At 32.4% G+C, this 15,871-nt stretch overlaps 1 protein-coding gene across 2 annotated transcripts in view; it reads right to left on the minus strand.

The window, feature by feature from the left end:
- The window catches only part of PCLO (piccolo presynaptic cytomatrix protein), a 348,144-nt gene that overhangs the window by 54,261 nt on the left and 278,012 nt on the right, over positions 1 to 15,871 (minus strand). The window contains exons 15-18 of one of the 2 annotated variants that reach the window (XM_045564480.1): positions 12,842 to 12,966; positions 10,256 to 10,282; positions 2,677 to 2,770; positions 1,420 to 1,491 (exon numbers count right to left, since the gene is read on the minus strand). In XM_045564480.1, coding sequence (XP_045420436.1) covers positions 1,420 to 1,491; positions 2,677 to 2,770; positions 10,256 to 10,282; positions 12,842 to 12,966 — 318 coding nt within the window. The remainder of the gene's footprint in view (positions 1 to 1,419; positions 1,492 to 2,676; positions 2,771 to 10,255; positions 10,283 to 12,841; positions 12,967 to 15,871) is intronic. The other variant, XM_045564481.1, reaches the window with a different exon arrangement.

The following is a 15,871-nucleotide window of genomic DNA, read 5'->3' on the forward strand; positions in this document are numbered from 1 at the left end:
TTCACCCATGATATTTGAAACAATGTCTTGCACATATCAGATGCTTGATAAATGATTAAATTGAACTATATAAAATTTTTGACTATTAACTAAATTATTTGGATATGATGTTAAAAGGAAGAGTTACAAGTCAATGTTTTCATAAAACAAAACATTTTTCTGTTATAAGAACTCATTCTAGTCTTAAACTTGGCTAGCAACTTTGAAAAATGTTTGCTTTTAATCACAAAAGGCACAAAATGGAAAAGAATGGATAATCTGTAATTACTAACTTATTTCTTCTAATTTAAAACACACTTAGTTCACATTTGAAATAGGGACATGACTAACAACAGATGATGAGAAACACTGTGTCACGGTTTAATTGGCAGCATTTTTTTTTTTAGTGGTATACAAATAAGGTTCATTTTACAGTTGCTGGCATCTTAGCTTTGAAAATGTATAAAGAAATGGAAACCAGCCCAAGGGATATATGCTCTAGGCTCATGTAAATATAAGAAGACAATAAATTAGAAAGACTTCAATAGTTCAGTTTTTTGAAATAAGACATAAAGTCAGATGTAATACTGTATCTTACAGTAGCCCTACCTAAGATCAAGATTAGTCCAAGTGGCTGCACTAGGATGGAACCTGAAGATGAAGGTCAAATGGTCTAGTTTTGGTGAAAAGAGATGTACAGAGTCTTAAAAACCAAACAAGCCCTCATTATCACTTCGATTACACAACTGTTTTATAGTCTCTATCAAATAGATATCATATTTTATAGGCTTTGGATTTTTTATATTAAACATTATTCATAATTTCTGCTCTATGCAGAGCACTAAACAAAATATATATTTTTGGAACATAACAGACAAAAAATTTCATGAGTTCTGATCACTCTACTAGTTTCATGATTAGGTTATCTTGATTCCTTACACATTTATATAAATATTTTTATTGCTTGCTCCTACTTCTACTTTTGCTTCTTAAAATATTTGAGAGATTTTTCTATTTTTCTCAGGATACTTAATCATAAATAACAGTACAAAATGTCACATCAAGTCATTCATACATGCAGTGAGGAACGGCAATTAAAGAACCTGAAAATACATATTTAAAATTCCAGCTCATTTTATAATATAACAAATTTGTCAGCCTCAAATATGATTTGGACTTAGCATGATTATATATCTTCTTATTGAAACAATTAATATTTAATTTTATAAATTATTATAAAGTACATAGAGGAGTAGAATAAAAACCATTTCTTGAGCTGCTATTCATCTATTCAAAGAGTAAATCAGGAAATAAATTCTACCTGCCAAAGGATCTTATTCAGAAATGGCTCTCTTATGAACTTAAAAAAATATTCTTTGCATTATGCTTTATATGGTGGTTATCAATGGCAGCAAATCAGGGAAAAAATCAGAGGCTCACCTCCCCAAGGAAGTCATTGGAAGAAAATCTATCGTAATCCCAAACTGTCACCTCCAGTGTTTTCTTCTTGAGCTACAGTTCAAATAAAAATCTCATTAACCCCATCTTTCCATCACAAATTTTTACTACACTTATACAATAGACACATTTATTTTCACTCCCTTAAACCGTTTCCATTTATGTAAAAATACTGGAAATTTTACCTATAACTATGTGGATTTATATTAAATATTATTTTAAATTTCAGTGATTTTGCAGTTCAATCTAGAGTTTGATTATAAGGGACCTTATTATTTTGTGAGCAAAATGGTAACTCTTAACTCATTTCCTATTGTTCTAACTCCCTCATTTTTAAAACAGAAAGCACAATTTTTAAATACTCTTTAAATATAAGAAATCCATAGATTGCAAATCTTTTGTTTCAACTATTCCCCCCAAAACACAGTAGCATTGTCTGATTTCTGTAGATGAGTTTAACTTATTTTAAACTCAAGAACCCAGATTATAATTTATATTCAGCTTCAACTTCATAATCAAATTAATCTACCAGAGGACAACATAAAAGCCTCATTGTGAAAGACAGTTGCTTTATAAATTGTTTTATGTGGATGCCCTCTTCCTGTTCTATTGGTGTTTTTTTCACTCTGAATTCAATGTTATATATTATCAGTTATTTTCTGTTACTCCTGCAGAGTTAGGAAGTGTAGATTTTCAGAAAAAGACTAATGAAATTTTGCCTAGAGTCACTTATTTTTGGTGATAATCCTTTACACTAGTCATCATTTTGCCTTATTCTGTACAGTTTAGGCCTCAATTTAGAGAAGAGAAATGTTCCTAAAATGTTGTCTGATAGAGTAATATATTTCTATTCACTGAATTTTATCTTTTTTCCTTTGTACTGTTAATGAAAGTCAAAATACAGCTGGTTGAAAATATATTCCCCCCAAATATGACAAATATGGCTCAGTCTAATTGAAAATTTTAAATTTTGAAATAATCAATGGAAAATGTTCCACTGGTCTTCTTATTTTCTTTCTTTGTTTATTTTTTGGCTGCTTTGTCAAAATGTTCACATTTACTTTTACCCTATGTTTAAACTTCACTTATATCTTTTCATTGGCTACATTTCTTACATGTATTTTATGCAACTCTTTGTTTGTATGGCAAAATTTATATGGGACCCAATCTTTGAATAATTGTGCTAATACTACACTTATGTTAGTCTAAATCTGTCACCTAGAAATAATCATTACATACCTGTTCCATGGAAATACTTTTATAAATTACTGTTTGATTCCACTCAGGATTAAGACTTTTCTGAACATACTTAGTCCTTCTCTTGTACTCAGCACTGAATTGGAAGAAAAGAAAGAGTTATCTTGGTTATTCACCTTAACTGACGACTTCACAGTCAAACTGAAGGGCATGCAAACTGTTCAAGATGATATTTTGTTTCAAGGCATATATAATCATCTCATCATCCTCATGTCTTAAGCCTTATTTTAAGTTGAATGCACAATGACAATTTTAAAATATGTTGGATGCCTGTAGTTTTATTTGCCCTAATGATTATTTTTTAAAAGAAATGTCCGTAGGTGTTCTAACTATACCATGACTCCAGAAATCTTAGTCTTTCCTGAGTATAGGGGATAATTACGTGAACTATATGGTAACATCAATGTCTTCTTGCCCACAAATAATAATTTGGTACTTAACTTTCCTACAGTTTTGCATCTAATCATGGCAGGAAAACTAAATGGTCTTTTAATTCATTTTTTTTCTATAAAAAATTGTAATGATTGTATTGACTGAGAAAAAGATGAAGAATGGCTGTTGTTATTTTCACCCTATGCTGAAATTCCATAAACATTTGTTACCTAATATTTAAAGTACATTTTGGCACTCTTGGTAAAGTATGATATTTAATGTAGTTACCAAATAATTAATTAAACACAAATTCTTGCTTTATGTCAATAGCTCATGTTACAATTGATGAACCAAATCAAAATCCTTTCCTCATTCATTATAACCTGGGGCATTTGTGTTAATTCCTGACTCTTCCATTCTCTCTAAGCAATAGTTAGAAGCTTATATTCCACACATTTAAAAAGAACTTATTTTCAAAACCTATCCTAATTAAGTCTGGCAGAACATCTATAGCTGGCACCAGCCAGCTGAAGGGGCTGGAATTAGATTACTGCTATCTGCTATTAGCAAACGGTACCCACACAGGCAAGGCCTTTCTCTAAATTATCACTGCCTTTGCCCAATTTTCTGCCTAGACTTATGTCTCAGGTCATAGATAACACTTCATCCTTGGTGAGCATTAGAGTCCTGAAAACCAACCTATTTGTCTGGGGTTCTGATACACGTTTGGACTTCACAAGTCACCTTTCCCTAAACAGACCGGGTCCTGACCCTTGTAATCTGTAGTTCTATTCCAAACTATAGCCAGACTAACTCGCTCAATTTCTGACCTCAGGCATTGCCATATCCTGGAATGCCTAATACTTTCCCTCAGCCATTAATTTACTTATATACTCTAGATAAAGCTACTGGGAATCAAACTCCAGCTTACCACCTACTTTTAGAGATGGCCCTACAGCCAAATATTTTTCTTGTCTCTCTGGTTTTATTCTCTTCCCAGCCATATGCAAGGGTAGTGATTCTCAATATTGACCGTGTATAGTGGGATGCCCTGGGGATCTGAGTTCGGGGGTGGGAGGTGGGGCAGTTAGTACTCCATCCAAATCCCTCCCACCTCTGCTTGCACCTCAAGGAAAGTTTTCAGTCTGGGTGAGGCTTGACATTAGGATTTTTGAAAGCTTCCAGGTAAATCTAATGTGTAGCTAAGACTGAGAACCACTGAGTTTGTCTCCTAACATCTCACATATCAGCCATTGTGAACTGAATCCAATTTAAGAAATAAAGCAACACTCTTTTCACTTCTAACCAACCTCTTTAACTGTATACAAATAAGAACAAGATTTGACAATTTTGTCATTCCAGATATATTGCAAACAATTTCGGGGATATGTACAGACAACAATTTAAAGAAAGAGGAACTCTTATAGACAGTGGACAGAAAGTACTGTATAAGTCTGTACACACACATTTTATATAAATTTGTCAGTATCTAATGAAGTTTAAGTTTATATACCCAAACTGTCAGAATATTCCACTCCTACTGATTCCACATCTACTCTAGAGAAATTCTCCCACCTGTGCCCAAGAAATTTGTTCAAAATCATTCATTGCAATATTGTTCCTAATAGTAAGTTAAGAGAATGAATAGATTATGATATTGATTCAATGAAATAGTAAGCAGCAATTAAAATGAATTAAACCTCCATATATCAAGATAAATCTTGAAAAAATCTAGATTAAAAATTTGCAGAAGGATAAATATAGTAAGGTATCATGATATAAAGATAAAATTATATGAAATAATGCCATAAATTATTTAGTATACATGTATATATGACATACATGTATATTAATATCATAAGAAAACTTGTAAATTATAAATATTAAATTTAATTTAGTGAAGTTTTTTTAGGTGGACAGGGAAGCGATTTCAGAGGGTTTTAGGATACCTGTAAAATATCTTTTATCACAAAAACATCTGAAACAAACATAGCAAAATGTTAAGATTTGATAAAACTGGACAGTAAGCACACAGGTTATTTGTTAGGGTATTTTCTATAATTTTCACTAAGTTTGAAATATTTTATAAAAACTAAAAAAATTAGTAAGCTTTGGTAAGCTATTCCATTTAAATTTTATATTTTTGATTCTTTTTTTAATCATGACAGGAAGAATTAACATGACCACTTTTAAGCTAATAGCAAACTTGGGTTGCTACATGGCTATTCCTATAGGCAGGTGGACTTAGAAAACAAACATATGGTAGCATGATTTTTAAAGTTTCTATTTGTTTTAGTCTTAGTTATCAAGGTGGTGAGATCAAAGGAAAGCCATATTAAGGATAAGAATCATAATATAGTGAACAGTAGGAAAATCATTTTTTTCAAATTCTAAAAAATTGAATGCAGACTATTTAACATTATGGGACATTATTAATGTGAAATGCAAACTCGTGTACTTTCACTAAATTTCTGGGTATGTCAATATGTATTAAAATAGTCTGTAATATTGAAATGTCTTCAAAAAGATTTATCAGTCACTATCTTTTCTTAATCCATACCTGTGAATAATTCTTACTAAAACTTTTCATATCCACATTTGATCATTTTTTCACTTATACACCTAGCAAAAATTATTGAATGCTAACTCTTTACTAGGAACTGTACATCTTTATTAAGATGTACTACTACAAATACTTAATTGTATTGACAGATGATTATATATTTGATTCATGTATGATAAGTACTTTATAAAGTAAGCACGTTAAAATAATAACATTAAATTCCTACTTTTCTCTGGCAAAATTCTAAGTGCTTTTCATGTGTTAACTCATTTAATTCTCAAAGTAACCCTATGAGACAGGTATTATTTATGATTCCATTTTCTAATTCCAACAAAACTGAAGCTCAGAGAAATTAAGGCACGTTGGCAAGGTTGCATAGTTACTTAACTGGTAGGACCAGGATTCAAACATAAAGAATCAGATTTCTTGCTCTCAAACATACATTATATAAACTCAATTGATTAGGCCTACCATAAAATCTGACTAATCCATCTATTTTCTTTCCTTCTTTCTTTTTTTTTTTTTTTGAGACAGAGTGTTGCTTTGCTGCCCGGGCTAGAGTGAGTGCCGTGGCGTCAGCCTAGCTCACAGCAACCTCAAACTCCTGGGCTCAAACGATCCTCCTGTCTCAGCCTCCCGAGAAGCTGGGACTACAGGCATGTACCACCATGCCCGGCTAATGTTTTCTATATATATTTTTAGTTGGCCAGATAATTTCTTCTATTTTTAGTAGAGACGGGGGTCTCACTCTTGCTCAGGCTGGTCTTGAACTCCTGACCTCGAGCGATCCACCCACCTCAGCCTCCCAGAGTGCTAGGATTACAGGCGTGAGCCACCGCGCCCGGCCTCATCTATTTTCTTAATTGCAGGCTTCACTAGCTGAGATGTCTAGTTTGTCTTCTTTATAATTTAAAGTTCTCTAACTTAAGTATATATTTTTATACATATAATATAAATTACATATAGTGTGTAGGTATATACACACATACATCATATTAATTAAAAAATTAAGTCATCTTTAGAGTTGCCAGGAGAAATTCCGGATGATATTCCTAAATGAGTGTTGTGGAACAATTAGGGATAATATAAATATTGATTCTTGACCAGGTTCCTTCAGAAATAAGGTAAACTGGGAAAAAATTAACATATTTATTTTAATAGACTATCTTAACCATTTAATGAGTTTGATTCTCCAATTCTCTCCAGACCTAAGGCATCTATTGTCTTTAGGATTAATAAAAGTAAAAACAGCTTGTCCCAAGCCCCCCCCACCCCCCGCCCCCAACCCTGACCGGCCTATGTAAACACCAGCGAACTCCTTTGCATTTCCCGATTGCAGATCTGGCCACACAAAGCCATTCCCTCAATAACATTGGTTTTATCAGCACCATGTTCTGACCGTCTTGTGTATGAATTCAATGGGTTGTGCTGCCACTTTACACAATGAAAACTCCAAAAGTCTCATAACCATATCAAAATCTGTGGATTTAGAAGTTGAAGTTGGGCAAGTTAGCAGGGGGATTTTTGAATGTGAACATAAATTCAGGCTGAGAAAAAAGTGGAGTTCTTCCTCCTTTTCCTTCCTTGTCTGGTGAACACACTATATTCCCTCGCGGGAAGTTTATATTAGTGATTTTACATTAGGACAATTAGGCCATATATAATAATAAAAGAAGTTTATTAATAAGGAAAAATAAAAAGTCAATTCATCAAGATGGGACATAGAACTTAGCAAAAAGTAAAATCTAAAATTTTACCCCCTTGAAGTTTTCACAGATTTCCATTTTCTTTCATTTGTTTTTATTTACCATCTTGTCATAGGTAGATATACTTTTAAGGCTTTCAGAAGAAAATATATGAAATTCAATTATTCTACTCTAAACCAGCACAGAAAACAATTTTCATGTTTCCCTTTTTAATTCCAAAAGAAAAACTGAGAAAGAAGAAAGGAGTATGATGGTTTTTTGGTGTATTTACTTTCATAGAATTATCTAAAACATTGAAGGTATTCATTTAAAAAAATTTTTTTTGGTTTTCCTTTTCCTTTACTGGAATCACTACATGTATATTACATATACTTATATAAATACTATATACACTTTATAAAATTTTTTTTCAAAATTACTCCTCTGAGGTTGTTTCCCTTAATTTAGAAAGAAGTGCGGAACATATCCCATTTTGTAAGCTCTTTTTTTCTGTGCAATGATGTGTTTACTGCCTGTGCATTTATTTTCCTCTTTGCTCCCTGATGGCAGAGACTGTCTGTGTCGTCAGCTCTAATCCCTGCACCCAGCACAGTGTCTGGCACATAGTCTGTAAAATAAATGTTTGTTCAATAGATTCTTAAAACATGCTTATACTTCTTTGTTTTCCTTTAAAATCTATTGAAACAAAATAAGCTTTGGACATCATATTGTACATCCATATAACACCTCTACCTGCCTTACCATAAATTCCACAGGAAATAGTCTGATATGCTAACAAGGCTGCTTAGAGAAAGTCCAGCCAGGAATGGGGTTTCCAGGCATAATGATAGCTAAAACTAGTCACAATCATCACAAAAGCTCATTAGTGAGAAAAGATTTATACTTTGCCTAATGGTGTAATGAGGGAAAACTAGAACGAGACTTTTCATATATGCTCATTTCCATTTCTTAATTAGCCAGGGGCAAGTATTGAGTTCACGGACTCTCTGTCATTTTCTTATCTCATCTTGCCTGACATTTGGCCTTTCAGCATTTATAAATATATCGATCAAAGGGTGGGAAGAGAAAATGAAAGGAGACAAGAAAACTGGATTAATGTAATTTTTTATTAGATAACATGACTTTTTAAAAAAATTTTTAAGAATGAAGGATATATTACTTTTTATTATTAAAGTTGTTTAGTTTTCTATTTAGTGTTAAATAATTTTGTATAATTCAGTAGTCTAAACATTCTGTATCTTTTTTGCAGAAAATAACTGACCATCGGTTACGTGACACTTACACATATTACTAGCAATAATAGCAACTACCATTTATTGACAGCTTATTATGTGCCAGACGTTATGCTTATCACTGTTGATGTGTTACTCCCTGTATTTCACAAAAAGCCTGGGAAGAAGGCTATTATTATTCCTATTTAGCAGAGGAAGAACTAGTTATAGAGAAATCTCACAGTTTCTAAGTGTCAGGATTGAAATTTAAACACAAATTCTTAAAGACTTCACTCCTTGGCTTCCATAATCTAACTTGCGATGTCAGTACCTCGTCAATATAATTCCCTCTCACATTGACTATTCTCAAAGATATAATGAAGTGACTTCTAGATCTTTTAAACAGTAACCTAAGACATCCCAGACTCTTTTAACCATTATTTATGTTTACCAAATATGCCCTTTATAAAGTTAAATATAATCACTGTCATTCTGATAGTTTGCTCCCATTTTCTCTAGAGAGAAGACAGGGAGATTCTGAATAATGTCACTGATAATGTCTCTTCTAAAAATGACACTATCACTTTGAAACAAAACTAATTTTGCATATCAACACAAGAGATCTGGCTTGTGTCTGTGATGAGAGAACCAGCCATTACAAGGAATCTGTTACAGTGTCAAATTTCACTGTTTTTTGTAATTATGTGGCTGCAAGGAAAGAAACAGTTTCTGGTCACCAAAAAGGCTGTGGTGACTCATCCTATTGTTTGAAATATTTAAATATTTATGCCTTTAAAAATCAGAAACAGCCTCTTTTGGGCAATAGCTTGTTATGATTAAGAAAGATGTCAAATTTTAATGTCACAGACAAAAACAAATGCTATACCATTAATAATCTGGGTGCAATTAAAATCCTTATCAACCTATTGCTACAGATGGTACATGATTTACCTTCCCAACTAAATGACACATTAAATCAATAACGCAATAAAAACGTGTAAAATAATGCTTTTGGCTGTGTATTAAGGGATAGCCTTAGCTGATAATGTAATGATGCAACTTGTTATAAGCCATATCAGAAAACATTTTCATACTATTTAAAACAAACGAGGATGCTCTTATGTTGCTGCCAATATACTATGACAAGCAGACTATTGCATCCTATGTTGCATAGCAATAATATTGTGGTGTAGAAGTTGGAATGAAAATGTTTCAATATCAGGTTCAAATCAGGGGAAAAAGATCAGACACCTATTGTCTTTAAGAAGAGATACATGCTTAGTACTAGGCATCCAGAAGATCAGTTAATTTCTTTTGAAGAGTGACTATAAAGGTTTTTATTTGTAATGTTAGACCTAAGGGAACTTAAGCCATGATGATCATATGAGAAGCTAAATAAGTTTTAGTGAGTAGATTATAAATAAAAACCTTAGTTACGCCTACACTCAGGGTGTTATTCTTTATTCATCTTTTCTATGCTTTTAATATTTTCTACTTTTTTGTGTTCTCTTGTACACATCTGCTAAAGCTATTTAGAAATGTGGTTTGAACAATTGCTATAGTCCTGATTCAATAGATAACAAGATGCAGAAAAATCAAAGTTACAGCCCAAGTTGAAGTGCAGGTGAACGTACATAAAAATGCAAAAAAAAAAAGTATAATTCTAGACATGACAACATAGCTTGACACTGAAAGAGAACCAACTCTACCTTGCATTCTGGACAACCATGACTTGACTGCATTGATTCCAAGAGCGAGAGTGAGGGATACAACAGGAAAGTAGGAAAGACAGGGAGAAAAAAGTTAGGAACAGAAATAAGAAAGAAAATATGAGAATAGTAATTAGAGGAGCTACACCATAACCTATAAATGACATGAGGCAGAAAAAAATCTTAGAACTACAGTGAAATAATACTTCACAGATATAATAAATCCCAACACCTTGGCCACTGTAGTAATTAGGAATAATTTAATGAAAGAGCTAAGAATTGAATATGAGTAGCATATTAGCTGCTCACCCAGCTTGGATGTTTTGTTTGACATTCTGCATGACCATAGCTTTAGGTGGGGCATTTACTCTCCATTTCACTACAGTTCCCACCATTCCTGTTAGTCATCACAGAATGGGCTGACATATTCATGTTACCTGCCTGTCCTTTCTGGTTATTCAAGTTTGCAACATTCTAATTGAAACATGTCCTGTAATAAATAAAGGGTAGGTACTCTCATATTCTGTAAAGATGATACTCCAGGATATTATCAGAGAAGATAGAAAATAAATGACAGTGCTTTATTTTCATTCCCTCATTAGCAACTGCTAATTAGAGACAAATCCTTGACAGTAATTTCCTTGTCTCATAATATCATCATTAAATAACACTGGAGGTCAAATGACCCAAATCAAAGGCAGAGTGAAGTTATTGGTTTGTCGTTTTTATTGTTATTTTTGTTATACTTACTTTAAAAGATGTTGCCAAATTATAGTTACAACTACTATATATAGATGTAAATCAATTAACAAAATAAAAACTCTCCTTTCCTGGGCTATGTGGCTAATTGTAATTTCTGTGTAAAATTATTGAGGGTTTTTCAAAATGTTCAGTAAATTAAAACTAGAGCAACCATACCAACAATTCCAGGTTTCTAAATAATATTATTGGGGAGCATGAAATTAAAGGCTGTATACTGAATTTGATATAGCATCTGGCAATTTTCAAATTATTTTCTGAGTATTATCTAATTCAGTTTTGACAAACTAAAAATTATGATTCTGCCTACCTTGGCTCTCAATATCGACAAGGAAACAGAATCTCAAAGAAATTGGTGATCTGCCCGTGGTGATATAATTAGTAAGCAGCAGATTCAAATGCAGTGTATAACTGTAATTTGGATCCTGTTCAAACAAACCAACTACAGTCAAAGAGCACACTTTGTATAATTTCAATGCTTTTAAATTTGCCGAGGGTTGTTTATGGCCCAGAAAACAGTTTATTTTGGTGAATGCTCCATGTGCACTTGAGAAAGAATTTGTAATTTGCTCTTGATGGATAGCATGTTCTATAAGTATCAATTAGGTCATCAAACCAACTAGAAAAATATTATGAGGCACCTGGGAAAATTAAGGAATTAGTTGAAAATTTAAAAATCATTATGGTTATATATGGTAGTAAGATTATTTTAATGAGTCAACTTTCAGAAATATATACTAAAATATTTACAAAAAAATTATAATAGTTGAGATTTACTTCAAAATAATTTGGATGGTGGGACTGTATAAGGATAAAAATGAAACATGACTGGCTAGTAAATGATGACTCTTGAGGCTGAGTGATGGGTATATAGTGGGTCATTATACTCTTCTCTCTATTTCTGTACCAAATTGAAAATTTCCAAGTAAAAAGTAAAATTCAAATGTCACTTGCCAAATTAAAAAAAAAAAGAACAAAAATATAAAACCATCTTCTTCAAATTACCAGAGTTCTTTTTATTATACCTTCATATGTTGATCACTCATGTATCCATCATGCTAATTTGGCTAATATACATTGTTTAGATAAAGTATCATAATTTGTAGGGCCCAAATCACTGCTTTGAAACCATCCTTGAGTACTGATTTATGCACCAGAGCAATTTGCATTTCTTATGTGAAAATTAAATATCTCCAAAGAGCCCTTGCTTTATATCAACAATATAGATATATATCTATCTATCACAAAAGAGATTCAAAGAGATATTTTTCATTTACCAAAGTCAATACTTCCAATTTAACTTTTTAAAATTATTTTTAAAACACTGATTGGGAAATATTCATATAAATAAGGATACATCAGGAAGGCATTTAATAAACATCTAACATAACGGACAACACACATATCCTGTAAAAATAAACAGTAACTTGTGAATCCTTGAACATTGGTTTCTCAAATAAATTTGGGAACGGTAAGCTAATTCTTTAAATCTGCCACAAACAAGTCCTTAAATGATTTCACAGTCAATCTGATTGGTCATCCCTCAGGGGAATAGTTTCCAGAATTGAAATGCTGCTGATTTGCTCTCCTGGAGGCTAATTTTATTATCATCAATTTGCTCTTCTAGAACCTTTTAAGGCTTAATTACAAATTTTTAATTCCACCTTATCTACTAATTGGAAATAAATAAATAAGACGTGTGGAGAAAACTAAGGAAAAGATAAAAAACTCAATTAAGGTGAGACTTTGAAGAGAGTGGAAGACACTCTACTACTATACTACACTTTAAACCGTAGGATACCTAGAAGACATTGTTTCTTTACTTACCCTCGCCCAGGAAGAAGATACACTTTAACAAAAGGGTCAGAATAACCATTGTTGTCACGAGGGACAAGGTTTCTTGCTTGAAGAATATGTATTATAAGATTTCCAAGATCATAGTTGATTTGAAGCTTTAGGGAACAGCAAAATATTCCATTATTAAAAAAATATGTTATACATTGTCATTCAATATTTTACCAGTGTTTTTTAAAATTCTTATAAGAAGCATCATTTTCATTTTATTTGAAATGGAACAGACCAATTACTGTCTAATTTAATTGGGAGCTCCCAGGCACATTTTAATTCCCAGTAAACATGCTGTTCATTCTTTCCACAGTGAAAAGGCCTGGCCTCTCTAAAATTTATTTAGAAGGAAAATCATACAGTGAATGCTAGTTACATTTTTAAACTGAATTTCTTCTCTTAGGAAAATAGTAAATGTTAACATTCATGATTACAATTAACCAGAATTTTCAAAACTAATTGGTAAATTTATCATAAATTGTCATTTGCATTTTGCCAAATAATTAGCAGCAGGTAGAATGGTTACTTAAAGATAAAGCTGTCAGTACTAAAATGTAAGAATATTTAAGAATACATAGATTTTGATTCTTCCTACATTACATTATCTGATGTTAAACCTATAGCTTCTCTTTCTGTGCCTGCTTTTCTAATAGAGTGAGAGATTAGGAAAATAAAATCTGTTTGTTTTTTTGTTTAGTTTTAGAAACTGAAAAATAAAGAAGTAGCATTGCTTATTAGATGCTTATTGGCTATTGCACAATCGTGACTGAATAGTAAAAGACTTGTAATTCAAATAAATATTTGAGAAGCCTGCATAATCAAAATGATTGAGTTACATATTTTTTCTTTTTCACAATTGAAAGATTCTTTTAACATCCTTTAGAATAAACCTTAATTCTGTTTTATGTTATTTTTGTTTATCAAATAATAGAAAGGAAGTGATCTATATTTCAAAGGGAAAAATCCATAAAGAAAAATACTTTTAAAAATAATCCATACAAAACAGACATGCTATGCTTATATTGAAAGTAGGGTAACTTAGATGAATCACACTTTCATTTAAAACTTCATAATTAAAATAAATCCTCATTTTAGCATAATTTTGGTCTGGTTATGTTTCCTGGCAGAAAAATGAATCTTTAATTGCCTGTCTCCATTCAGAAAAGCCTCTAGAGTCTCTCTGGCCATAAATGTGGAAAAATAAAGCAAAGTATTGTTAAAGAAGAGCAGAAATGGGAAGTTTAGAACTGTGTGGCATAATGCAGTAACTGTGTGCTATAATGAGGTAATAAAATATAGAATATGAAATAATCTGCAATTAATATCACTGAAACTTAAAACAGCTTCCAAATCTTTAGTTAAGGAAAAATACTTCCCCATTCTCTCCTTTCTCTCCAGCCTTGGAGTCCAATTTTAAGTGATGAAGCATCACAACTATTTCTTATTGAAATAAAAGCTTGCAGGCTACCCTAAGAGAGTGCTTTTCAAAATTGGCTCTGTATGGCCATAGAGAACACTTGGGGGTGCTCAGGGTCAGTTCTGGGAGCATGTGGGATGCCCCCCACAACGCTCAACTGCAACATCTCCAGCGCTGGCAGATTCATGGCTTGGTTGTCTACCTAAAGATTCATTTGGAATGAGGTTTTGCTAAAAGAAAGCAATAATAATAATAACTGAAATCATTGCCTTAAGAAAATATCCCAAGAGTTAAGAAGAAATATTGCTAGGGTAAATTTTAACTCCAGAATTAAATCTTTGCTCTCAAGTGAGAGCAAAATAAGAACAAACAACAACAACAACAACAACAACAAAAGAAACACAGCAAATACTGGCCCAATGACACAAGTTAAAAAAAAGTGGTCAGAGAGAGAGAAAGATACTAAGAATCAGAAATTCCAGCATTTTCTTCGCTGTTTCTGAAATGAAGAAAGATCAGGTCTGGTGAAACACAGGCTTTCTATAAGTCAAGACAGCAGAGACAGCAAGATCTGGAGTACGTAGATAATCAGGCTCAGTCTTGCTATCTTCTTCTTAGTAAGGTGCCCGTATTCTGCACTTTTTCTCTGTTTCCATATTCACATACCACTTTTGCTTTTTATCACTGTATGTCTAGCTAGTCACTTAATTGATTTCTCTGTCTTTGTGTCCTCCCCTTTATAATATTTCTTATAGGCCACTGCCACATGAATTTTTATTACACATTCTTTTCAAATAGTCTCTCTTTTACTCCAAGATATTTAGTGACTATGCTGGCTAACACCCCTAGGCTTGTGTTCAAGGTTCTTTTTAATTTAGTCTCAGCTGACCTCTTCATTTCATTACTCTCTGAGAGCAGTACCTTTCCTAGTACCATTTCTTCTTCCAGGAACACATTCCCTCTTTCTCTAGGCTTATCCTCAAATTGGTTTAAATCTTTATCCTTTGTGAAGTCTTTTTTAAAAATTTCCTCTGGAAATGTGTAGGAGATACAGCTCAGGCAGTTTCTTTCCTTTATCTGAAACTTACTATCTTCAAATAATTATCATTTTGTATTGTGTTAATTCTTTCTATGTGACATTTCTTATCTACTCTAAATTACTTTTTGGTATCGTCTAACGCAGAGTTTTTCTAATATTTTTTACTGTGACCCACACTAAGAAATATATTTTATATTACTATATAATACACAAATATAGAAACACATACAGACAGAACTAAAAAAGATAGTACTCTAACTATTTTTATTCTATTTTCCTGGTTAAAAATCTCTTGATTTTATAAATTACAAAGTGGTTATGACTCACGGTATGAAAAACACTTCTCTATAAGAATTATTCAGCAATTATTGATCAAAGGAAGAACAAAAAACCATTAGACTCATGAAACTCTTAAATAAGAACTTTCAAATTTCAGGAGAGTCTGTCATGTTCAAAATGCATTCAAGTATAAAGTAACTGAGGCACAAAATGTGTTGACCCTGCTAAGCTGGCAGGCAGATTTCAAAGCACAGGAATCCAGAGCTCTGATTAGAGC

The sequence above is a fragment of the Lemur catta genome, chromosome 11 (genome assembly GCF_020740605.2).
Source record: "Lemur catta isolate mLemCat1 chromosome 11, mLemCat1.pri, whole genome shotgun sequence".
NCBI lineage: Eukaryota > Metazoa > Chordata > Mammalia > Primates > Lemuridae > Lemur > Lemur catta.